The sequence below is a fragment of the Camelus ferus genome, chromosome X (assembly GCF_009834535.1).
Source record: "Camelus ferus isolate YT-003-E chromosome X, BCGSAC_Cfer_1.0, whole genome shotgun sequence".
In the NCBI taxonomy this organism is placed as follows: domain Eukaryota; kingdom Metazoa; phylum Chordata; class Mammalia; order Artiodactyla; family Camelidae; genus Camelus; species Camelus ferus.
Window position 1 is genome coordinate 78108670 of NC_045732.1, and position 27501 is coordinate 78136170.

General features: G+C 39.2%; 1 protein-coding gene across 2 annotated transcripts in view; it reads right to left on the reverse strand.

Annotated features, from left to right (window-relative positions):
- GAB3 (GRB2 associated binding protein 3) overlaps nt 1–27501 on the reverse strand; it is a 69922-nt gene that overhangs the window by 7408 nt on the left and 35013 nt on the right. For both annotated transcript variants that reach the window (XR_004317922.1, XM_032474982.1), the window contains exons 4-8: nt 26914–27368; nt 8472–8527; nt 7819–8038; nt 5851–5932; nt 4619–4721 (exon numbers count right to left, since the gene is read on the reverse strand). Coding sequence is in view for 1 of the 2 variants with exons in the window: in XM_032474982.1 (XP_032330873.1) it covers nt 4619–4721; nt 5851–5932; nt 7819–8038; nt 8472–8527; nt 26914–27368 (916 nt within the window). In the remaining variant the exon portion in view is untranslated. The remainder of the gene's footprint in view (nt 1–4618; nt 4722–5850; nt 5933–7818; nt 8039–8471; nt 8528–26913; nt 27369–27501) is intronic.

Consider the following 27501-nt stretch of genomic DNA (forward strand, 5'->3'; position numbering starts at 1 on the left):
TCCCAGCATGGAAGCAGCAGATTGAAACTGCCTAGGGCAGCTTCTAGGCTGGCTTGCCAGGACTGCCCTGATGTGCCCCCCAGCCCACACTGAGCTCCTGGCTGCTGTCCTCAGTAAAAGGAAGGGAATAATAAAGATCAGAGTGGAAAGAAATAAAATAGAGGCCACACCAAAAAAACACAATGAAAAAAAAAAATCAATGAAACCAAGAGCTAGTTTTTTTTTTTTTAAGATAAACAAAATTGTTAAGGCAGGCTCATTAAGGAAAAACAAAGACAGAGGACCCAAATAAACAAAGAAAGAAATGAAAGAGTAGAAATTACAACTGATAGCACAGCAATACAATCATAAGAGAATACTATGAACATTTATAATAAGCCAACAAATTGGACAACCTAGAAGAAATGGATAAATTCCACTAACATACAATCTTCTAGGACTGAATCAGGAAGAAAGAGATAATCTGAACAGACGGATTACTAGCATTGAAATTGAATCAGTAATCAAAAACTCCAAACAAAGTCCAGGACTAGACAGCTTCACTGGTGAATTCTACCAAACATTTAAAGAAGAATTAACACCTCTCCTCAAACTATTCCAAAAACTTGAAGAAGGAACACTTCAAAATTCATTCCATAAGGGCAGCATCCTAATATCTAATACCAAACCAAAGACACCATTCAAAAAAAGAAAACTATAGGCCTATATCACTGATGAACATAGATGCAAAAATCCTTAACAAAATATTAGCAAACTGAAGTCAACAATATATTTAATACATACATCATGATCAAGTGGGATTTATCCCCAGAATGCAAGGATGGTTCAATTTCTGAAAGTCAATCAATGTGAATAAAAACCATATGATCATCTCAATAGATGCAAAAAAAGCATTTGACAAAATTCAACACCCATTTATGATAAAAACTTTCAACAGAGTGAGTATAAAGGGAACATACCTCAACATAATAAAGTTTGTATATAGCAAGCCCACAGCTAACATCATACTTGATGGTGAAAAGTTGAAAACTTTTCCTCTAAGATCAGGAACAAGACAAAGATGCCTAGTCTCAACACTTTTATTCAACATAGTATTGGAAGGCCTAGCCACAGCAATCAATCAAGAAAAAGAAATAAAAGGAATTCACATTGGAAAGGAAGAAGCAAAACTGTCAACGTTTGCAGATGATATAATACTATATATAGAAAATCACAAAGACAAGACTAAAAAACTATTAGAGCTCATCAATCAATTCAGTGAAACTGCAGAATACAAAAACGAATATACAGAAATTTGTTACATTTCTATACACTAACAAGGAACTATCCAAAAGAGAAATTAAGAGAACAATCCCATTTATAATCACATCAAAAAGAACAAAATACACAGGCATAAATCTAGTCAAAGAGGTAAAAGACTTGTACTTAGAAAACTTTAAGACACTGATGAAAGAAACTGAAGATGATACAAACAGATAGAACGATATACTGTGATCATGGATTGGAAGAATTTATATTGCTAAAATGTCTCCAAGGCATTCTACTTATTCATTGCAATCCTTATCAAAATACCAATGGGATTTTTCACAGAACTAGAACAAATAATACTAAAATTTGTATGGAACCACAAAAGACCCAGCATAGCCAAAAAAAATCTTGAGAAAGAAAAAGAACAAAGCTGGAGGTATCATGCTCCCTGATTTCAAACAATACGACAAAGCTACAACAGTCAAAACAGTGTGGTACTGGCACAAAAACAGACACAGACAGCAATGGAACAGAATAAAGAGCCCAGAAATAAATTCACACATATATGGTCAATTAATCTATGACAAAGAAGGCAAGATTATACAATGGGGAAAAGACAGCTTCTTCAATAAATGATGTTGGGAAACCTGGACTGTTACATGCAAAAGACTCAAACCAGATGACTTTCTCCCTCTATATACAAAAATAAACTCAAAATGAATCAAAGACTTAAATGTAAGACCTGAAACCATAAAACTCTTAAAAGAAACATACACAGTACACTCTTTGACATAGGTCTTAACAATATTTTTTTTTGCCTATGTCTCCTCCAGGCAATGGAAACAAAAGCAAAAATAAACAAATGGGATCACATCAAACTAAAAAGCTTTTGCACATCAAAGGGAACTAGAAATAAAACAAAAAGGCAGCCTACCAAGTGGGAGAAGATATCTGCAAATGATCCATCTAAGAAGAGGGTCATATCCAAAACATACACAACTCAAAAAAACAAAACAAAACAAACAAAAAAACCAAACAGCCTCATTAAAAGATGGGCAGAGGATCTGAACAGACATTTTTCCAAAGAGGAAATGCAGATGGCCAACAGGCACATGAAAAGATGTTCAACGTACACTAACCATCAGGGAAATGCAAATGAAAACCACAATGAGGTAACAGCTCACAGTTGTCAGAATGGTTGTTATCAAAAAGACAACAAATCACAAGTGTTAGCAAGGGTGTGGAGAAAAGGGAACCCTTGTGCACTGTTGGTGGGAATGTAAACTAATGCAACCACTGTGGAAGACAGTATGGTGATTCCTTGAAAAATTAAAAACAGAACTACCACATGATTCAGCAATTTCTCTTCTGAGTATTTACTCCCAAAATATAAAAACACTAATTTGAAAAGCTACATGCATGCCAATGTTCACTGCAGTATCATTTACAATAGCCAAGACATGGAAGCAACCTCAACGCCCATCAGTAGATGAATGGATAAAGAAGAGTGGTATACACACACAATGAAATATTACTCAGCCACAAAAAAGTGCAATCTTGCCATTATGACACCATGAATGGATCTAGAGGGTATTATACTGAATGAAATAAATCAGAGAAAGACAATACTACATGATCTTACTTATATGTGAAATCTCAAAAACAAACAAAACAGAATGAAAACAGATGTACTGATACAGAGAACAAATGGGTGGCTGGGGTAGGCAGAACAGGTGAAGGGGACTTAGAGGTGCAATCCTCCACTACATAATAAGCAAGTTACAGGAATGTATTGTCCAGCTAAGGAAAAGGATCAATAATACTGTAGTAACTCCGCAGGGGGACAGATGGTTACTAGACTTACCGTGACAATCATTTCATGATGTATGGAAATGCCAATCATTATGTAGTGCACTCAAGACTAACAGTCTTGTACATAAAGTATATTTCATTAAAAAAAATCAACTAAAGAAGGTTATATAACTTTATTAAAACAAAACTTGTATTTTAGCCCCTAGACTAAATTTTCACATGCAGATAAGAACTTGTCCACAAGGAGAGAAAAAAATTAATGCATATAATTATGTGTCAAATCAAAATTGAATTGTCTGAATTCTGTCCACCAAACAGGGTTGTTTTGTGGAGCAACTGAAATAATGGAAGTCAAAGCTGTTTGAAAATACTGAAGTTGAAACACACACTGAATGAGGTGGGATAGACTTTAAACACATTTCTAGGGTGTCTTCCTCACAGCTACCTTTCTTCAGTTGGTATTCTGGGCTTTTAATCTACTGTGTCACATTGTCTAGTAATGTACAGAGACAGTCATTAACCAATGATCATAAACTTAGGCAAGAAACCAATCCTTAACTCTATTGTTAATGATGCAGCGCTCTTTCTCACAGCCTCAAAGATCAGAAATGAACTGCCTGTTTCTGGAATGACTCTGCACTGGCTTCCATTAGGTTATGAATTCACTTCCTTTTTCTGTTCTCTGGAGACAAAGCACAGCTGGTCAGTATCTTTTATAAGAGTGTTTTCTTCTAGAAGTCTCCCAAGGGCCATTATGAAGTGTGAAAAACATTGTGAATTCCACAGCAGATTGGCACAAGTCACTTTCCACCTGCACATGGTTAAGTGTCCTTACAGCACAATCTATCAAAAAGAAAGGCCAAATGAAGCATTTAATTACTGTTTCATTGGAGGTGGCCATTTTTTAGAATTTTAATTGCCTGTTATCTTCATGTACAGGAAGGCAGAAGTGTCTTCTCAAAAGTATATATAGTCATTGTGCCTTAAATGTTGTCCCTCCAAGATCTCTTTTCAAAATTTCATAGTTCAGACAGGTTCTCTCTAGGGTTCCTGACATTTGAAAATTGTAGAATGGTAACAGTTCTGGCTAAAGGGTCTGATAGTTGCAAGAGGTGCTAAAAGCCCCTCTGTCTCCTCAATAAGCCCTTCTCAGTAGAACCCAAGGCAGAGGGTAGGAGATGCCAGGTCCCCAGCCACTCAGGTGTGCAGGAAGACTCTGTAAGAGGCGGGCAGGGCAGGGCTGCAAGGTGCAGCAGAAGGGAACCTCCAGTGTGTGCATTTTCACAGCTTAAACCCTGGACATCCGGGGAACTACAGACCTATTGGGCTCAAACAGGATATCCCAGCCCTGATGAAAAGAACTGCCGGCACTTCCGTTTTCCCATTACACATCTCAGCCCTGGGTGCTCTTTGTATTGATTTGTTCTCAGTCTAGAAAATACTGTCGCCTGGTATGACAATCGAGTACTTGTTTGAAGAACATGCTTCCTTTAGAGTGGACTCATAAGAACACAGATGGGGATGAAGAGTAAGAAGAGTGTGAAAAATATAGGATTACCATTTGGATGTAGCTTTCTTCCTCTTCTCTGGAAACAGGATTGGCAAAAAATCTTGCAGAATTAATACCATTTCTTTCTGGAGAGAAAAAGCTGGTTCGATTGCTGAGAACAAAAATACAGATGAGGTCAAAGCAATGTCTCACAGCTGCTCGGAAAGCCAGCCAAGAATGGACATGGCCCCTGGGGGGTTTTGGCCCTCCCCTTCCAGATACAACTTCCTTCTGGCCAAAGCAACTCCCGAAGCAGTGGACACTACGCAGCAGCTTCTGTCCCACTAGGGAGCAAATGGCTCCCAATTCTCAAAGGCTACTTTTTTCCAGGTCCTCTGTGTGACACAGCTCATGAACTTTCTAGAAAGAGACCGAGGCATCATATCATTTAGAGAAAAACAAAATGAAACAAAACAAAGATGCTCAAAGTCACCAGGAAAAGAGGGGAAGTGTGGCCATTCCTCTGATGGGAGGAGAACAAGACTGCAAATCAGCTCTCATCCTAGTCCGGAGTCAGGAGCACAGGCTGAGATGCTGCAGCCTTGTCTGAAAATCGAGTTCATTGCTGAATTCTGCTTTCCAAAGTAACTGTGTCCTGTGGCATTTAGAGTGAACTAAGAAACTGCTGAGCCAGGCTCAGGACATCTGAAATTGCAATTTCTAGAGAGACTGCAGATACATTTTGGGGGTTTGCTGACCAAGCCAGTGAGCCACCCCTCTTCCTCTGACAACTACCTCCTCCTGCTCCATTCACGCGACTGGGCTTCTGGAAGCTGTGTGGGTACTACTGGCCCTTCTCCCCGGACCATAGTTGATTCTAGCCAGGCTGGAGCAATACAATTCCCTCTGCCAAGAAAGGTGAATTGTGATTGAGAAAGGACCCATCTCTGTTGGTACTAGAATTGTCTGATGTAAATAAGGATCTTTGGTACAGCTGTCTTTGGCCATAAGAGTTCTCCCAGAAAGAGGAACAAGCAAATGTGAACAGAGAAGCAGGCGTGAGAGACGGAGACAGAGGATTCCTGGGGTTCCCGGCAGCACTTCCGCTCCCGAGTCCACGATCCTGGAAGATTCAGTCCTATCCCTTCCTTTGTGACCTACGACGCTTCTGGCTCATGATTATAAATCCCATCCCTCCTTTGGCTTAAGCTAGATCAAGTGGGCTGCAACCACACTTCATCAAGGAGGCCTACCCAAGACTGGGAGTGTGCTGGGCGAGGCCTCTTTGAGCAAAGACTCACCAGGGCACAGTGCGGGTCCTGGTTAGAGATGTGTGTTCCCGGATGGTGGAGAGGTTTTTCAGGTCCAGGGGAGGCGGCCGTACTACAAGATAACACATAATCTCCAGTAAGTTCTCAGGGGCTCAAGGCGAGAATCTAAAGATTGTAAAACCGTGACGTTCCACTTACTAAGCACATCAAATCCAAATTTGCTAACAAGCAGCACTGATGACGAGCGTGCATGTCACCAGGAGTGGAAAGGACAACTACCGAGCAAATGGTCCCATGGCCGGCTGGGGCTACATTTAGCCAGTATCCATTTATTCAGAGCTCATTACATGCCAGGCGTGGTTCTAGGTGTCAGAGGCACAGTATGAAGAGAACAGATGAAGGCTCCGATCTCACGGCCTCCCAGTGCCTACCTCACACTTGACATTGTGCCTCTTATTGCAGGCAGAGGTGATCACCCAGCTTCTGGTCTTCCCCACCCTCAGTGCATTGTCTACTTGATGGTCCTTCTGTCTGGTTATAGCCACCTTCAGATGTCAGCTCAACGTCCCCCGCTTAGGAAGGCCTCCTGTGACCTCCAGACAAGATCAGTCCCCACATCATAGTTTCTCATGAGTTCCCGAGCTTCCCCGTCACAGCTCCCCCCAGTTTGTGATGATCTGATTCAGGTCTAGGTTGACCGTGCTCTGGGAGGACAGCGTTTTTTTTCTGGCTTGTTCACTGCAGTGGCCTTGGCATCTAGAGAAGCACTTGGTTGGGCCCCAGGATCCATCCCTGCAGCCACACCTGTTAGAACCATCCCCTCCCAGCCCAGGGGTCCCCCTTCACACCCACCCAGTGAATCCCCAACCCCAAGTCCATCCAAAATCTCTGTGCCTTCGATCACCAGGTCCTGTAGAACTGCAGTGTCCCATATGGTTGCCACTAGCCACAGATGGCTGTTTAAATTTAAATGCACTAAAATTAAATAAAATTTAAAATCCAGTCCCTCGGTGGTTGCACTAGCCACACTTCAACTGTTCAACAGCCACATTTCCTTCATTACAGAAAGTCCTGTTGGACAGTGTTGCTGTAGAAAATTAATGGAGCAAAACCATAATAACTCCCTCAAAGTTACAGGTCCCTGTGAAACTGTTTTCTGACCAGAAGGAATGGTCAACTTCTTCTAAACGTCGTAAGATGGGGTCTGTTCTCCTATTTAGTAGCTATTTCACAATTCTCCTTCTTCCAGGTGGTTTTTACATACCCTCCCCCCACCAAACAGAAGAATCTGCCTGCTTCCTCATCTTAGCATCCCCAGCCCCGCCCAGCCCCAGTGCCTAGCACAGCACTCTGCACACAGCAAACACAGCGTTAAGTGTGATCTGACTCAAACTGAAGAGGGCGAGACTGGAATCGGTCAGACGGAAGTAGGGGACTTTGGGACCAGCTTTGGGCATGGGCACCTGAAGCAATGGTTTTTCCAAAGAGCAAAGAGAGGTGGGCGTGCACCAGGCGAATGAGCAAGAATGAAGTTAGCAAGTGACTGTGACCTGCTTTTCCTCTTTCATGCTGCTCATTTGCAAAGTCCTCTCTCTCCTCCCCCAAACACCTCTGCTGTCAGGCATGCGCAGGGCAGTGAGCGATGCTACATCTGACCAGGTGCAACATTCAGGAATGTGGGTGAGAGGTCATTGTTGACCACCTAACAAAGGAGAGCACTGAGATTACATTTTAGTGCTCTTTAAATAGGGAGACGCCAGGGGGATTCCATTCCCACCCATCGCCACTCACTGCTGAGGCCTCGTTAGAGACACGGCCAAAGACGAGCCCGCTGGAATGGACTTGGCTTTGTCGGCCGCACGCGCACGCCCACGCCCACAGTGACTGTAAGTCCCATTTGATCAGGACAACCTGGGCCAGCAAGGCTCCCCAGCTCTTCCCATCCAACCCTTGCCCTTAGCCCTCCCAGTGTTCTGGGATGGCTTCTCTAGCGCTTACGTTTCCTCTGAGGCTTGAGGTTTCTGTTCACCGGGGGAGGCTCCAGGTCCGCAGGGAGGTCAGGCAATGGGCTTGAGAGGCTTCCTGAGCTCATCGGGATGTAGTCATCAGGGCTGCCGTGGGGTCCGGGGCCAGAGGTGGTGGCTTGGGGTCTCATGGGCACGTAGCTGTCTTCGGCACTGGCCGAGGCTGCGGGGTACGTGGGAAAAAATCTGCACGGCTGCAAGAGACCAGGTATAGGTCAGGAACTGTGGAACAGTCACAGAAACTGCTACCAGCGGGCAAATTACCCAAGAATAACTCTGACCTTCCCTAGGAAAGTCAGACAGGCCTCTAACTCAAGCTCTGCCTGCGGACTTATTGTGTGATCTCTTGCCGGATGACAGGGGTTGATGACTTTATGCAGATGCTTTAAGTATGATGTGAGGACTTGAGCAGCTACCCTGAGCTGGAGAAGTGTCCAGGCCACTAGGACCGGCAGGGTCCTTATATAAAACACTGAGTCCAGTAGCTCCCGGCGAGTTGAAGCCTTAATTGGAGAGTGGAAGGGTTCTCAGAGAATCAGAGTGCTGAGTCTCAGAAGACATCAAGGGGACATATACAGGTCAGGCCAGTTTTTGGTAATATTGAAGGAAGGCAAGAGCCAAACTTACCAAATTTAAACTTAGCCGCTTGTCTCGCTGTCTTAAAGACTGGCCTTCTACATCAGCTGCAAGAAAAAAGCCAGCGTGGTGAAAAATGGCCTCTAAGGACCATGTGCTCTCACTCTGCCTTACCGCTCTGTCTTCATCAGTCACCACTTCTCCTTCCTCTCTCAGTGCAATCATAGTGGCCTTACTCTGCTGTTGTTCAAAGACACCAAGCTTTTCCCACTTGAAGGTCTTTGCTTTAGTTTTTTTTTTTTTAAAGAATTAAAACAAAATTTTAATTTGCATATTTTATTCTTCCTCACTTTTTGGGGTTATTTTTGCTTATGCTTTGTAGGGGAGATAATTCTGTTCATTTATTTATTTACTTACTTTAATGGAGCCACTGGGGGTTGACCCCAGGAGCTCGTGCATGCTAAGCAATTTGCTCTACCCTCCCCCACCCTTGCGCCCGCAGTTCCTTCAAGTGTTTCTTCACATCTTCCCTCTCAATCAAAACTACCCTAATTACCCTTTTTCATATTATAACCTTGCCCCCACCTGCAGTTCCCTTCTAACAGGCCGTACACTTATTTACACAGCTTTATTTAGATATAACTGTCACATAACACTGTGTAAATTCACAGTGTACAACATGTTGATTGGCTACACATACACTGCAAAATAACCATCATAACGTTACGTAACAGCTCTGTACCATCACATAATTGCCATTTCTTTTTTTTCTTCCAGTTTTTTGAGCTATAAGTGACACACAGCACTGTATGATTTTCAGGGGTATAGCATCATGATTTGACTTCCACACATCATGAAACGACAACCACAATGAATTTAGTGCACCTCCATCATCTCATATAGGTACATTAAAGAAACAGGAAAAAGTTTTCCTTGTGATGAGACCTCTTAGGATTTATTCTCATAACAGCTTTCATGTGTAAAATACAGCAGTGTTCATTGCATTTATCGTGTCGCACAGTCGCATCCCCAGCACTTATTTGTCTTATCGCTGCAAGTCTGTACATTTTTCCGCCTTCATCCAGTTCCCCCCCTCCCAACTCTCAGCCTCTGGTAACCACAAATCTGATCTCTTTTTCTATGTTTGTTTGTTTCTGAAGTATAACTGACCTACAACACTAAGTGAGTTCATTAGTTATACTTCAGAAACATACTCATAGAAAAAGATAAGATTTGTGTTTACCATTTCTTTTTTCGTGTTGTGAATATTTAAGATCTACTATCTTAATCACAATTTACTGTGCATTAGAGCCTCCAGAACTTAGTCATCTTCTAACTGGAAGTCTGCACCCTTCGATCAATCTCTCATTTCCCCCACCCCACCAGCTCCTGGTAACCACCATTCTACTGTTCACTAATTTGCCTTTTTCAGATCCCACATATAAATATCACACAATATTTGTCTTTCTCTGACATTTCACTTAGCATAATGACCTCAAGATCCACCCATGTTGTCACAAATGGCAGGATTTCCTTCTTCCTCATAGCTCAATGATATTCCATTCCATCTTCTTTATCCAGTCATCTGTTGATGGACATTTAGGTTGTTTCCATATCTCTATCATGAATAATGCTGCAGTGAATATGGCAGTGCAGATATCTTTTTTAAGATCCTGTTTTCATTTCCTTTGAGTAATATACTCAGAAATAGGGTTACTGAATTATATGACAGTTTAGTTTTAATTTTTTGAGGAACCTCCATACTTCTTTTTATAGTGACTGAACCAATTTATATTTCCATCAACAGTGCACAAGAGTTACCTTTTCTCCACATCCTTGTCAATACCCGTCATCTCCTGTCTTCTTGATGATAGCCATTCTAACTATCTCACTGCAGTTTTGATTTGCGTTTCCCTGATGATTAGTAATGTTGAGCATCTTTTCTTGTATGTGTTGGCCATCTGTATGTCTTCTTTGGAAAAATGTTTATTCAGTTCCTCTGCCCATTTTTATCAGTCTGCTTTTGTTGTTGCTGCCATTGTTACTGAGTCGTATGAGTTCTTTATAGATTTTGAATTTGAATCCCTTATCAGATATGTGGTTTGCAAATATTTTCTCCCATTTCATAGGTTACCCTTTCATTTTGGTGATTGTTTCTTTTGCTGTGCAGTTTTTTAGTTCGATGTAGTCCTGCTTATTGACTTTTTGCTTTTGCTGCTTGTGCTTCTGGCATCATTGCTGAGAATAATGTCAAGGAGATTTTCCCCTAAGTTTTCTTCTAGGAGTCTTACAGATTCAAGACTCATGATTAAGTCTTTAATCCATTTCAAGCTAATCTTCAGAGTGGTGTAAGATAGGGGTCCAATTTCATTTTTCTGCCTGTGGTTATCCAGTTTTCCCAACATCATTTATTGAAGAAACTATCCTTTCCCCATTGAGTATTCTTGGCTTCCGTGTCAGATATCAGCTGACTGTATCCATGGGGCTTTACTCCTGGCCCCTCTATTTTTATTAATACTGCTTTGTAGTTGTTGTTTGGTATCAGGAAGTGTAATGCCTCTAGCTTTGTTCTTCTTTCTCAAGATTGCTTTGGCAATTCAGGGTCTTTTGTGCTTCCATACAAATTTTAGGAATTTTCTATTTCTGTAAAAATTGCCATTGCAATTTTGATAGGGATTTCATTGAATCTATAGATGATTTGGGTAGTATGAACATTTTAACATTAATTCCGATCCATGAATTCAGGATCTCTTTCGCTTGTGTGTGTCTTTTTTAAATTTCTTTCATCAAAGCCTTGCAGTGTTTGGCGTACAGGACTCTCACATCCCTGGTTCAACTTATTCCCGAGCATTTTGCTGGTTCCGATGCTGTTGTGAGTGGGATTATTTTCTTTATTTCTTTTTTAGGTTTTAGTGTCTAGAAATGCAGCTGATATCTGTATGTTGACTTTGTATCCTGCAACTTTACTGAAATTGTTGATTAGTTCTAAGTTTTTTGTGTGTATCCTTATATTACCTACAAATAACAACTTTACTTCCTTCTTTCTGATATGGGTGCCTTTTCTTTATTTGTCTTGCCTGATCACTTTGGCTAGACATCGCATTGACCACTTCTGTGCTGAGTAAGACTGGTGAATGTGGGAGCCCTTGTCTTGTTCCCCTGATCTAAGAGGAAAAGCTTCCTGCCTTTCACCACTGAGTAGGTTAGCTGTCAATTGGTCATGTATAGCCTGCATTATGTTAATGTCTGCTCCTTCTATTCACAATTTCTTGAGGGTTTTTATCATGAAAAGATGTTGGATACTGTCAAATGCTTTTTCTGAATATACTGACATGATCATGTGATCTTTGTCTTTTATTCCATTAATGTAGGTATCACATTTATTGATTTTTATATGCTGAAACATCCCTGCGTCCCAGGGACAAATCCCACTGGACTGTGGTGTATGATCCTCTTAATGTGAACCTGAATTCAGTTAGCCGATATTTTGTTGAGAACTTTTGCATTTTTATTCATCAGGGACATTGGTCTATAGTTTTCTTTTGTAGTGTCCTTCTCAGGCTTTGGTAAAAGAGTAATGCTGGCCTTATGAGTTTGGAAAGTACTCCCTCCTCTTCAGTTTTCTGGAAGAACTTAAGAAATATTGGTATTACTTCTTCTTTAAATGCTTGGTAGAAATCACCAGTGAACCCATCTGGTCCTGGACTTTTCTTTGTTGGGAGATTTTTGATTACTGATTCAATTTCCTTTCTCATGAATGATCTGATAAGATTTTATTTCTTCATGATTCAGTTGTAGTAGATTGTATGTTTCCAGGAATTTATCCATTTCGTCTAGGTTATCCAATTTGTTGACATATAATTGTTCATAGTAGTCTCCTACAATCCTTTGTGTTTCTGAGTATAAGTTGTAATGTCTCCTCTTTCCATTCTGATTTTATTTATTTGAGTCTTTGCTCTTTTCTTCTAAGTTAGTGTAGCTAAAGTTTTCTCATTTTTATTTTTTTAAAAACAAACTCAGTTTTGTTTATCTTTTCTTGTTATTCTGGTTTCTATTTCATTTATTTCTGCTCTGATCTCTGTTGCTTCTTTTCTGATGTCAACTTTGGGCTTAGTTTGTTCTTTTTCTAGTTCACTAAGGTGTAAAGTTAGGTTGGTTATTTGACATCTTTCTTTTTTCCTAATATTGATGTTTCTCACTATAAACTTCCCTTTTAGAACTGCTTTTGCAGCATCCCATAGGTTTTGGTATTTTGTGTTTCCATAGTCATTTGTTTCAAGAAAATTTTTAATTTGCTTTTTGATTTCTTCTTTGACCTATTGGTTGTTCAGGAGTGTGTTGCTAAATTTCCACATATTTGTGAATTTTCCAGTCTTCTTCCTGTTATTCATTTCTAGTTTCATACCACTGTGGTTCAGAAAAGATACTTGGTATGATTTCTTCTTAAGTTTTCTAAAACTTGTTTTGTGGCCTATCATAAGATTTATCCTAGACAATGTTCCATGTGCTTGAGAGGAAGAATGTGTATTCCACTGCTATTGGATGGAATGTTTGTATATGTCTGTTAGATCAATTTGGCCTGAAGTATGGTTCAAGTCCAATATTTCCTTGTTGATTTTGTCTGGATGATCTATCTAGTTTTGAAAGTGAGGTATTGAAGTCTTCTCCTGTCATTATATTATTGTCTATTTCTGTCTTCAGATCTGTTATTATTTGCTTAATATATTTTGGTGCTCAGATGTTGGGTGCATTTCTTTCCCAATTGTTGTATCTTCTTGATGAATTGGTCCTTTTTATCATATATAATGTCCTTGTCTCTTGTTACCATTTTTGGCTTAAAGTGTATTTTGTCTCATATAAGTATAGCAACTCTTGTTCACTTTTGGTTTCTACTTGCATGGAGTATCTTTGCCATCCCTTCAGTTTGAGAATATGTGTGCCCTTAAAGGTGATATTGAGTCTCTTGTAGGTAGCATATACTTGGGTGTCTTTGAAAATTCATCCAGCCACTCTATGCCTTTTGATTGGAGAACTCAACCCATTTACATTTAGAGTAATTACTATTATATAGGTAAGGACTTACTAATACAATCTTATTTTTTAGCTGTAATGAGTTCCCTTGTTTTTAAATTATGCTTATTGCCTGACTCTCACTGTTATAATGTAAAGTCTAGGAAGGAATTATTACTTTTTATTTTTATTTATTTGAAATAGGTTAATACACTCATAATTTTAAAACTTCAAAAGCAAAAACAAGGGAGTATAGAGTGGAAAGTCTTCCTCTTCCCTCATTCCCACAGCCATCCAGTCTTATCTCTGGAGGCCAAAAAAATGTCACCAGTTATATATTAAAATTAACTATATATATATATATATATATATACACACACACACACATAGATACAGTCATAGATGGTACCATATTATACTCACTGTTCTGCAACCTGCTTCTTTTCACTTAATATCTTAGAGATCAATGCAGAAAAACACAGTAAAGAGTTTCTTCATTCTTTTATTCACTGGTACTGTATTTCATTCCACAGATGTACCATAATTTGAGTATTCCTTTAACATTAGATATCAAGTCTATTTCCAACATTTTGCTTTAAAATAAAGGACAGAAATGGATGGGAAATAGGAAAAGTGAAATAAGAATTGGTTAACTGTACTCAGGAAAGAAACTAAAGAAATAGAGAAAACCATCTCAGAAATGAAGCCTAAGTTACAAGATTCCAAGGGAAGAAGACACTCAAATTTAGTAGGTGGCATTGAAGAAAGGACAGAAAACAACTAAGAGAATAAAAAATAAGGAAGTAAAAAGGATCACAGAAAAAGCGGTTGAAATAGAAGACTTCAGGAAGAGAAGATGTGATATACATTTAATTAGATTTCCCCAAAAGGAAAACAAAACAGTGGTACATTACTAATATTCAAATCATAGTCCAAGGTCCACAAATAAATTAACACATGAATCTACATATTGAAAGGGCCCACCAAAAAAAAAAAAAAAACCATAAATACGAAACAGAAACAGATTCATAGACATAGAATACAAACTTGTTGCCAGGGGGGAGGAGGGTGGGAAGGGACTGGGATTTCAAAATGTAGGATAGATAAACAAGATTGTACTGTGTAGCTTAGGGAAATATATACAGGATCTTGTGGTGGCTCACAGTGAAAGAGAATGTGACAATGAATGTATGTATGTTCACATATAACTGAAAAAAATTGTGCTCTACACTGGAATTTGACACAACATTGTAAAATGACTATAACTCAATTAAAAAAAATGTTTAAAAAAAATAAAGAAAGGGCCCACCAAGTATCTGGAATAAATGAATGCTCGATTCTACCCAGAATGGTAAAATCTATTAAAACAGCTATATTGATAAAAATAATAGGATGAAAATAAGTTAAATACTCAGTTCAAAGCTAGAAAAAGAAAAATAGAGAAAAACAAAGGAAATTACAAAATAAAGCTAAAAGCAGAAAATAATAGAGTTCAGAGAAATAGTAGATTTTTTAAAATCAAAATCTTGGTTTCTTGGGGGAAAAATTAACCAAAAGGCAGCCCAATATAATCAATAAAAAGGGGGGCACAAATATACAAAATAAGAACTGGCAAGGAATTATCATTGAAACAGAGAAAATTTTAAAAAGCATGAGAGACAATTCTGTTGCAGTCAAATGCTCTACCACTGAGCTATAAGAGACAATTCTGCATGCCTCTACATAAATACATTTTTAAAAATCTAGATGAAATGGACAATTTCCTAAAAAAATATAGCATACCAAAATTGACACAAATAGGAATAGAAATCTAACACATATAAATTTCCATAGAATAAAACAGACAAACTTACCATGGAGCTACCTCCCCAAAGCACCAATATTAGATGGTTTCAACAGGCAATTTTAGCAAACTTTTAAAGACCAGATAGTCCCAATGCTACATAAATTGTTCCAGAGTTTAGAAAATCAAGGAATATTTCTAATTCTTTTTATGACATGTATAACTTTAGTAGTTAACCTAACACAGATAAAACATATCAGAAAAGTATACATTAATATCAATTATGATTATCAGTGCCAAAATCCTAAATAAAATATTAGCAAACAGAGGGAAATGAGACTACTGGAATGGCTGAGTGATTGAGCTCAGAAAAGCCATTCTGCAAGAAGCAATGATAAAACTGTACAAACTTATTTAAAAAAACCAAAAGCATACAATAAAATTATTTTATGTTGTATTGGGAAGCATTAAAAAAAAAAAAAAACTACTGGCCATAAGTTAACAATGGTGAGACTCTGTGGTATTTTAGCATGGGATGCTCCAATCCACCTCACCAGCTCAATCAGCAGGAGTTCTACCAGGGCAAGGCAAGCCATAAAGACCAGCAGCTTTGCTGCCAAAGGGGACTAATTTGATTTGGATTAAAGCGTATAAAAAAATTCTATTCTTCCAGGTGCTATCAAAAGCTTACCAACATTCACATTATAGGGGCTCCAGAAGGAGAAGAGAGAGAAAGGGATCAAAATGTATTTGAAGAACTTATGGCTGAAAACTTCCCAAACCTAAAGAAGGAAACAGATATCCAGGTACAGGAAGCACAGAGGGTCCCAAACAGACCCACACCAAGATATCAAAATTTAAATGGCAAAAGTTAAAGATAAAGAGAGAATTCTAAAGGCAGCAAGAGGAAAAGAGTCATTTACAAGGGATTCCCTGTAAAGCAGTCAGCTGATTTCTCTGCAGACACTTTGCTGGCCAGAAGGGAGTGGCATGATATATTCAAAGTGCTGAAAGGGAAGAACCTGTAACCTAGGATACCTTACCCAGGAAGGTTACTGTTTAGAAAGAAGGAGAGACAAGAGCTTATCAGAAAAGCAAAAGCTAAAAGAGTTCATCAATGCTAAACCTACCCTAAAAGAAATGTTAAAGGGTCTTCTCTAAGAGTAAAAGAAGGAAGAATCTGTAGGAAAGGGAAAATCCCACTAGAAAAGGTAAATATATAGTAAGGGCTGTGGATCAACCACTTAAATAAGCCAGTACAAAGATTAAAAGACAAAAAATTATAAAATCAACTGTAACTGTAATAAACAGTTAAGGGATAGATATGAAGATGGAGAAAATATGAAATTGTGAACATGAAATGTGGGGGAGGGGAATAAAAATATAGAGCTTTTAGAATTTGTTTGAACTTAAATGGCTACCAGTTTAAAACAAGTAGACATAGTTATAGGTCAACATATATGAACCTCATATCAAAAACCTATAATAGATACACAAAAACTAAAAAGGAATGCAAACATAACACTAAATAAAATAAACCACAAGGGAAGAAACTAGAAGAAGGACAGAGAAGAACTACAAAAACAATAAGAAAACAAGTAATAAAATGGCAATAAGGACATACCTATCAATAATTTCTCTAAGTGTCAATGGGCTAAATACTCCAATCAAAAGCCATAGGGAGCTGACTGAATTGAAAACAAGACTCTTCAATATGCTGCCAACAAGAGACTCACTACAGGGTCAAAGACATACATAGACTGAATGTGAAGGGATAGAAAGAGGTATTTCATGCAAACAGAAATGACAAGAAAGTGGGGGTAGTGATATTCATATCAGACAAAAAGACTTTAAAACAAAGGATATAAGAAAAGACAGATGAACATTATATAATAATAAAGAGATCAACACAAGAGGATATTACCCTGTTAACATATATGCACCCAATACAGGAGCACCTAAACATATAAAGCAAACATTAACAGACATAAAGGAAGAAATTGACAGTAACACAATAACAGTAGGGGACTTTTACACCCGACTTACATCAATGGACAGATCTTTCAGAGAGAAAACTAGGCAACAGTGGTCTTAAAAGACACAATAGACCAGTTGGACTTAATAGATGTCTGCAAGATATTCCATCTCAAAACAGCAAATACACATTCTTTGCAAGTGCACAGTAACAATTCTCCAGGATAGATCACATGGTAGGCCACAAAGTAAGTCTCAACAAATTTAAGAGGACAGAAATTATATCAAGCATTCTTTCCAACCACAATGGTATAAAACTAGAAATCAATTACAGAAAAGAAAGTGTGAAAAAGCACAAATGCATGGAGACTAATCAATATGCTACTTAAAAAAGCAATGGGTCAACGAAAAAGTCAAAGAGGAAATTAGAAAATACTTTGTGACAAATTAAAATGGAAAACAACACCCAAAAATCTATGGAATAAAGTAAAAGCAGTTCTATGAGGGAACTTTGGTCTTCCACAAGAAAAAAGAAAAATTTCAAATAAGCAAATTAACTTACTACCTAAAAGAATTTAAAAAGATGAACAAAGTCCAAAGTCAGCTGAAGGAAGGAAAAAATAAAGATTAGAGAGGAAATAAGTGAAACAGAGATTAAAAAAATAGAAAAAAAATCAATGAAACCAAGGACTGATTTTTTGAAAAGATAAACAAAACTGATAAATGGTTAGCCAGACTCATCAAGATAAAAAGATAGAGGACCCAAATAAACAAAAAAGAAATGAAAGGAGAAATGACAACAAATACCACAGAAATACAAAAAATCATAAAGAATAGTATAAATATCCCTTACACCAGACACAAAAATAAACTCAAAATGGATCAAAGACTTAAACATCAGACAACATACAATAAACCTCCTAGAAGAAAATATAGGCAAAACAGTATCTGACATACATCTCAAAAATGTTCTAGAGCAGTCTACCCAAGCCATAGAAATAAAAGCAAGAATAAACAAATGGGACCTAATGAAACTTACAAGCTTCTGCACAGCAAAGGGAACCATAAGTAAAACAAAACGACAACCTACAGAATGGGAGAAAATTTTTGCAAATGAAACCGACAAAGGCTTGATCTCCAGAATATATTAGCAGCTCATACAACTTAATAAGAGACAACCAAACAACCCAATCCAAAAATGGGCAAAAGACCTAAACAAGCAATTCTCCAGGGAAAGACATACAAATGATCAATAGGCACATGAAAAAAGGCTCAACATCACTAATTATCAGAGAAATGCATATCAAAACTACAATGAGGTATCACCTCACACCAGTCAGAATGGCCGTCATTCAAAAGTCCACAAATGACAAGTGCTGGAGAGGCTGTGGAGAAAAGGGAACCCTCCTACACTGCTGGTGGGAATGCAGTTTGGTGCAGCCACTGTGGAAGACAGTATGGAGATTCCTCAAAAGACTAGGAATAGACTTACTGTATGACCCAGGAATCCCGCTCCTGGGCATATATCCAAAAGGAACCCTACTTCAAAAAGACGCCTGCACCCCAATGTTCATAACAGCACTGTTTGCAATAACCAAGACATGGAAACAGCCTAAATGTCCATCAACAGCTGACCGGATAAAGAAGATGTGGTGTATTTATACAATGGAATACTATTCGGCCATAAAAACCAAAAACATAATGCCATTTGCAGCAACATGGATGTTTCTGGAGAATGTCATTCTAAGTGAAGTAAGCCAGAAAGAGAAAGAAAAATACCATATGAGATCGCTCATATGTGGAATCTAAAAAAGAAACCCACAAACAAAGCATAAATACAAAACAGAAACAGACTCATAGAATACAAACTTGTGGTTGAACATTGTAAAATGACTATCAATCAATTAAAAAATGCTAAAAAAAAAAAAGAATAGTATGAATAGTTATATGCCAACAAATTGGCAACCTAGAAGAAATGGACAAATTTCTAGAAATATACAACCTGCCAAGACTGAATCAAAAAGAAACATAAAATTTGAACTGACCAATCACTAGTAGTGAAATTGAATTTTTATTAAAAAAAAAAAAATCACAGCAAACAAAACTCCGGGACTGAATGGCTTCACAGGGGAATTCTACCGAACATATAAAGAAAAACTAATACCTATACATCTCAACTATTTCAAATAATTGAAAAGGACAAAACACTTTAAATTCATTCCATGAGGCCACCATTACCCTGGTACCAAAACCAGACAAAGACACTACAAAAAAAGAAAATTGTAGGCCAATATCTTTGATGAATGTAGATGCAAAAATCCTCAACAAAATATTAGCAAACTAAATCCAGCAATATATAAAAAGGATCATACACCATGATCAAGTGGATTTATTCCAGGAACACGAGGATGGCTCGCTATTTGCAAATCAATAAAACATGATTCACCACATTAACAAAAGGAAGGAGAAAAATCACATGATCCTCTCAATAGATGCAGAAAAAGCACTTGACAAAATTCAACACCCATTCATGATTAAGAAAACTCTCAACAAAATGGGCATAGAGGGAATATATCTCAACATAACAAAGGCCATTTATTACAAACCCACAGCTAGCATCATACTCAACAGTGAAAAGTTGAAAGCCTTTCCTCTAAATTCAGGAAAAAGGCTAGGATGCCCACTCTCGCCACTTCTGTTTAACATAGTATTGGAAGTCCTAGCCACAGCAATCAGACATGAAACATAAATAAAAAGGCATTCAAATTGGAAGGGAAAAAGTAAAGCTGTTACTATTTCCTGATGACATGATACTTTATATAGGAAACCCTAAAGTCTCCACTAAAAAGCTATTAGAACTAACAAATGAATTGAGCAAAGTTGCAGGATACAAGATTAATATAAAGAAATCTGTCACATTTCTATACGCTAATGAGCTATCTGAGGGAGAAAGTAAAAAAAAAAAATCCCATTTAAAATTGCATCAAAAAGAATATAATACCTAGGCATAAACTTAACCAAGGAGGTGAAAGACTCATACTCGGAAAACTGTAAAACACTGATGAAGGGAACTGAAGACGATACAAAATAATGGACAGCTATCTTGACCTCTTGGATTGGAAAAATTAATCTTGTTAGGGTGTCCATTCTACCCAAAGCAATCTACAGATTTAATGCCATCCCTATCAAAATACCTATGACATTTTTCACAAAACTAGAACAAATAATCCTAAACTTCATATGGAAACACAAAAGACCTGAATTGCCAAAACAATCTTAAGAAAAAAGAACAAGGCTGCAGGTATAACCGTCCCAGATTTCAGACAATATTACAAAGCTACAGTAATCAAAACAGTGTGCTATTGGCACAAAAACAGACATATGAATCAATGGAACAGAATAGAGAGCCCAGAAACAAACCCACACACTTACAGTGCATTAATCTATGACAAAGGAGGCAAGAATATACAATGGAGAAAAGACAGTCTCTTCAATAAGTGGTGCTGGGAAAGCTGGACACTTACATGTAAAAGAATGAGGTTAGAACATTTCCTCACACCATATACAAAAATAAACTCAAAATGGATTAAAGACCTAACTACAAGACCTGAAACCATGAAACTCCCAGAAGAGAACACAGGCAGAACAATGACATAAATCATAGCAATACTTTCTTGGATCTGTCTCCTAAGGAAAACAAATAAAAGCAAAAAAAAAAACAAAAAACAAAAACAAAAAACAAAACAGATGGGACCTAAATAAACCTAAAAGCTTTTGCACAGCAAAGGAAACCACCAACAAAACAAAAAGACGACCTACAGAATGGGAGAAGATATTTGCAAATGATATGACTGACAAGGGGTTAATATCCAAAACATACAAACATCTCATACGCCTCAATATTAAAAAAAAACCCCACAAACAATCCAATCAAAAACTGGGCAGAAGACTTGAGTAGTCATATTTCCAAAGAAGACACACAGATGGCTAACAGGCATATGAAAAGATGCTCAACACTGCTAATTATTAGAGAAATGCAAATTATAGAGAAATGTGAGGTGAGATATCACCTCACACCTGTCAGAATGGCCATCATCAAAAAGACCACAAATAACAAAAGTTGGCGAGGATGTGGAGAAAGGAGAACCCTCCTACACTTTTGGTGGGAAAGTAGATTGGTTGGCGCCACTATAGAAAATAGTATGGAGGTTCCTAAAAAAACTAAAAATATAACTACCATGTGATCCAGCAATTCCACTCCTGAGTGTACATAAGGAAAAAATGAAAACACTAATTCAAAAAGACACATTCACTCCAAGGTTCATAGCAGCACTAGTTACAGCCAAGATATGAGAGCAACCCAAGTGTCCATCAACAGATGACTGGGTAAAGAAGTTTTATATATATATATAGTGGAATATTACTATATAATATACTTATATATTATATATATATAATGGAATATTACTCAGCCATAAAAAATCTGCTATTTGCAGCAACATGGATGGACTTGCAAAATATTATGCTTAGTGAAATAAGTCAGACAGAGAAAGACAAGTACTGTACAATTACCATCTATATGTAGAATCTAAAACATACAACAAATGAACATATGATAGCAAAACAGAAACAGACTCACAGACATAGAGAACATACTAGTGGTTAGGTAAGATAAGGGTAAGGTATTAAGAGATACAAACTACAGTGTATAAAACCGAAAAGCAACAAGGATATATTATACAGCACAAGGAATTATAGCCATTATTTTGTAATAACTTTTAATGGAGTATAATCTGTAAAAATACTGAATCACTATGCTATATACCTGAAACTAATATAATACTGTAAATGAACTATACTTAAAAAAATTCGCCAATAAACTTCTTCACATTAATAAAATCACATGATCATAAAATGCTTCAATAAATTGAACACCCATTCATGATTTTTAAAAATAACACAGCAAGATAAGAATATCAGAGAATGTCTTTAATCTAATGAACGGTTATCTACAAAAATCAACTGCAAACCACATTACAATGGCAAAACGCTGGAAGCTTTCCATCCAAGATCAGGAGTAAGACAAGGATCCCTGTTTTCATCACTACGGTTCAAAGATGTCCCAGACTCCCTAGCCCAAGCAGTGACATAAGAAAAAGTAAATGAAAGATATGTGTTATAAAAAAAAGTTATTAGTATTTGCATGTGATATGATTGTATACAAAGGAAATGCAAATAAATGTATAGTTTAGAAAAGGTAGATACAAAATCAAAATACAAAGCTAATTTATTTCATGCAACAGCAAAGAAGTTATTTAAAATAAAATACCATTGAGAATAACAGAAAAATAACAAATACAAGGGAATATATTAAGGAGATACACAAGTCTTCACTAAAAGCTGTAAAACATTATAGACAGAAACAAAATATGACCTCTATAAATAGAAGGACAGTTCCCCTTCACGAATTGGAAAACCCAGTATTGTAAGTATGCCAAATCTTCACAAGTTGATCTATAGATACAGTGCAATCCTCCTCAAATCGCCTATATATTTGTATATGTATGTCTGGAACCTGACTAGCTGACTGTAAAATTGGCCTGGTATAGGCATGGCACTCTTAAAGAACAGGTGGGCTTTTACTCGGTGTCAAGACAGAAAGCTACAACGATTAAAAGTGTGGCACTGAGGGGTTGGGGAATTGGATGAAGGCAGTCCAAAAGCACAGACTGCCAGCTATAAGATAGTAAGTACTAGGAACGTAACGTACAGCAGGACAGATGTATAACTAACACTGCTGCAGGTTACATATGAAAGTTGTTAAGGGAGTAAATCCTAAGAGCTCTCATCACAAGCAAAAGTGTCTTTTTCTATTTCTTTAATGTTGTATCTACTTGAGATGATGGGTGCGCACTCAACTTATTGTGGTCATCACTTCATGATGTACGTAGGTCAGATCATTATGCTGCACCCCTGAAACTCACACAGGGCTGCATGTCAATTACACCTCAGAAAGACTGGAAGAAAAATAAAAGAAAAAAGATCTGAGCAAGACAGAGCCCACTGGGCCTCGCAGGCTACGGTAAGAAATTTAGATTTTATTCTAAGTGCAAAGAGAAATCATTGCACTAAAAACCATAGACTGGTTTTTAGCAAGGAACTGACTATCTGATTTACATTTTTAAAGATCACTGTGGCTGCAGGAGTGATGGAAACGTAAGCTATCTTGATTGTGGTGGTGGTTTCATTTATGTAGACATCTATCAAAATTCATCTAATTGTACATCTGAAATATGTGTAGTTTACTGTACAGGAATTATACTATAATAAAGGGGTTAAAAAAAAAAAAAAGAAAGACCTGTGCTGACATGATCTAAGGCGAGCCAGCTGCATTGCAGTGGATGTGTTCAGATTCATTTATGCTTTGAAAAGGATATAGTAGGGATTTCTGATTGTTCAATTTTGTTTTTTTCCAGGAAGGAAGTATTCACTCACTCCTTATACAATAAAAACTTAACAAAATAAGCTGAGGAATGTGTTTTGTTAAAGATGTTGCTGATTAAATAATCACTTGCAATTGAAAACTCTTAGAATATTTATCAACACTATAGATATATCATTTTTATAATTAAGCAACAAATTAAGCCAGGAAAGAAAAGCAAAATAACCCTGCCTCAAATGTTTTTGTTAAACTGTAGTTCAAAGGTATAGCATTATAATCAGATACTGCAGGGAATGGAGATGATACAGAGTCTAAAATCTAAAACAGTCTTTATCTTTTATAAATACTAAAATATTTATGAATGAAGTGATAGCATGAAAAATGTTTCAAAATAATCGTTGGGTATAGATAAACTAAGATCAGTCATCTGTTGGTAACTGTTAAAGCAGGGAAAGGGTACACAGGAGGTCATCACACCATTCCCTACTTTTGTAAATGTGTGAAGTTTTCTATAATAGAGGTTTATTTTAAATCCCTTTAAGGGACTAGGGGTGGGGAAATTAAAAGTTAAGGATAGTTCATTTTGATTTTTTTAAAGGTAATTTCTAATATAAACTCTACAGCCATAAACATTTACAGTTCTTAGTATAAAACACAAAGGCTCAGGCAGCACTCACACAAAGAAGCGTGTGTGCAGAAAGCGTGGTGCAATGGCACTACGCTGTGAACCAGGCACCGTCACTTACAGGGGCCTGGTGGCAGCTATCTGGGTGCTCTTGACAGGTACAGGGCGGGGGGAGCAGCCTTCAAAGCAGCATGAAGATTTCAAACATTTCCCAATTACATTTTCTCAAGGGAAAGATCAGATCAATGTACTGAATACAGGAGTCCAGATTGCTTGAGGAAGTAAGAAATTTGGGTATGAGATAGACCATTAGTACTTTCCTTATTCAGGCATAAGAATATTGAACAGGAAAGATGTAACACAGAAGGAAATTAAGAATCTACGGTCTGCTGGATACTGTATATTGGTTTCACTTAATTTTCACCACAAACCTAGAAATTAAACATCTTTCAGACTTTTATAACGGAGGGAACAGAGGCTCAGAGAAATCACACAACCTGCCTGAAGACTGACGGGAACTGCCGGACAAGGCTCAGGCCCAGAGCCCAGCTGTCTCGGCGGCACAGCGGGACCTGCTGCCTGAGGAGCGCAGGCCTGCCCTCCAGTTACTGAACCTGGCAGACCTCACTCCCCCAACCCATCACTTAATGTCACATCTTAGCCACCGTTACTTGCAGCCTCACAGTTGAATCTGCAATCTAGTGGGTGCCAAGATTGCATCTGCAAAGGTTTTTGAATTGCTAAGTCAAGTCACCTCGGGCCAGACACTCTGCACTGAGAGCCATCGTGGTTTCCTGCTTCCGCGCTGCTCGGGCAGAAGCAGGGCCTCACCACGTACCCAGAGCACTCGGGATGCCCCCCATGCACCCAGCACCCAGCACGATGCCCGAGGCCTGCTCGCAAGTGCCAGAACGACCACCAGGATTGGGGGGCCACCTAATCGGTGGCTTTGAAGAACTCTGCAAAGGTTCTCCTCAGCGATCTCACGAAAGGAGGAAGGTGCTGAGAACCCGATGAAGCTTCAGAATCAACAAGGTGGCTGAATCCCAGATTCCTCAGGATATCAAGAAGCTAAGCATTCAGGGAAAAGGGCGCATCCGGGCCTCGGGCAACTGCACAAAGTGGCCACTGACCAAGCCACCCCCACTCGGGTGATTTCATTAAGACTGGTCACCTGGATGAGCAGATGAAAGCCACCAGAGAACCGGGTGACCAAAGAACTGACTGGCACAAGGTGGGGTCCCCAACTCTGGTGTGTCAGAGTCTCTTTGACAAGCACACCCTAAGAGACCGTGGCCACGAGAGGTAGCCCTGAGGGTGATCTTCCTGAAGGTCACAAAGGCGAGGCACGCACGTCTAGGTTACCTTCACCTCTTCTATAAGTTGTACCAAAACATATCCTTAAGATCTTTAATTTGTCCTGTTCCTTCACATCAAGTCATTTGGTAGACACCCCTCTCCCCTCAAAAAGAGTGGCACTGATGCAGGCTGGGTGGGTCCCCAGGGGAGAGGGCGGAGCTGAGATGCACCCCTCCACACACACACACACACACACAAGGTCACTTGATTTATGACGGGGGTGCTGGGGAGCCTCAGGGACAGACGGCCTCGCCAACAAGGGTGCCGGGTCACTGGGGACCCGCCAGGACAGTAATGAGCCCTGAGCCCGCTCGGCCGCCGATTCCCGCGGGACCTGGAGGCGGAAGGCTGAGCGATCGGTTTGCCGCCTTCCCTCCCCGGACCCGGCCCTTTCGGCGTCTGTCCGCCACTGCGGTCCTGGTCTTTGCTTCTTGGTGACAACCTCCACTTCGATCAGCTTTAGCCTTTGCTTCCCTTCGTGTAAAACAACACAACCTAATTGTTTTATGTCTGTTTTGAAAGTTTCAATCATTTAAATTTTTTTGTTCTTCAATTTCAGGCTTTTAACTCATTTTCATATGCTATTGTTTTACTGGTTTTGTTCATTTCACTTTCCAAAATCTGCTCACCTATTCTTTCAGTTTTCCTTTTCTGTGCACTGTTCACACATGTCATCTCACTCATTTCAGAAGGAAGTTCCATGTGTAGTGGTCACATTACTAGGGATACTGGGGAGTTTTTGTCAGAGTGACTTAGTGCCTCAGTCAGAATGAGAGATTTATACAATTTGAAATGAGTTTGCATTCCTTAAACTTCCATAATTCCTTTAAAACATGGCCTTATAGGTAGCAGTGCAGGAGTGATTATATTTGGATGGAGAGGGAGGAGAGAGAGAGAGAGGACAAGGCAACCCCATGAGAATCAATGGATTTACAGAAAAAGGCAAAAGCAGGTCCCTGAGCTGCTCCAAGCACCAGGAGCTTGGTGTTGGTGGGGGCAGTAGAGGAAGCCCATCACATGGGCAGGAACATGGCTCAGGGACCAGGGCTCGGACTTCTTCCAGCATCTCCAGGGACCCAACTGTCTCTTCCGTTGGCCAGAGTCACAGGAGTACAGGGTGGGGGCACCCTGGGAGCGGGAGAGTTGTTAGTATTCGGGAAGCTTCCACCAAGGGCCTAACCCCACTGGGAGGCAGGACTGGCTTGAGCAAAGGACACTGGCCAACGTCCTTCCGAGAACACAAGGAGTAAAGAGGAGCTGGGATTCTCTCTGTACCTGAATGTGAGCATCCAACACTTACCTTTCCAGGCTCTCATGTTATCTAGACCAGAGAGAGAGATTCTTCTCGGGACCATTGTGCATTCTGGTTTCTCGATGCTGCTGCGCCCACTCCACACCAGCTGCTCATCCAGGCGCCGTTCAGAGAGATGGCTTGGCTTAGGGGGCCGGGGAGGGGGTGTGTGGGCCAGGACGTCTTGGTCTTTTACCCCATAGGGCAAGGAACCTTGATTTTTATCGACCTGAATGCTGGCCTTTAAGGAAGTTTCCAGCAATGGTAAAGAAAAGTGGTCACTGGGTGGCCCATTGGTGTCTCTAGTCCAGACCAGAGCAGCCTGAGGGCCACTGCCCTGGCGTGAGCGGAACATCAAACTGCTGAGGGGCAGCGGCTGCAGGCTGTCCACGAAAACGTCGTCAGATGACATCTGCTCCAAGGAGCGGTCGGAGTTGGACCAGCTCTCACGTCTGGTGGGTAGGCTGAGGGAAGACAAGCACACAGAGATGACTGATAGACCCTGGGTCGAAGTCTGAGGAAGAAAACATCTTCCCACCACAAAACCCATTCCTCCAATACAGCCAGCCCTTTCTTTAACTTGTAAGAGCCGCATTC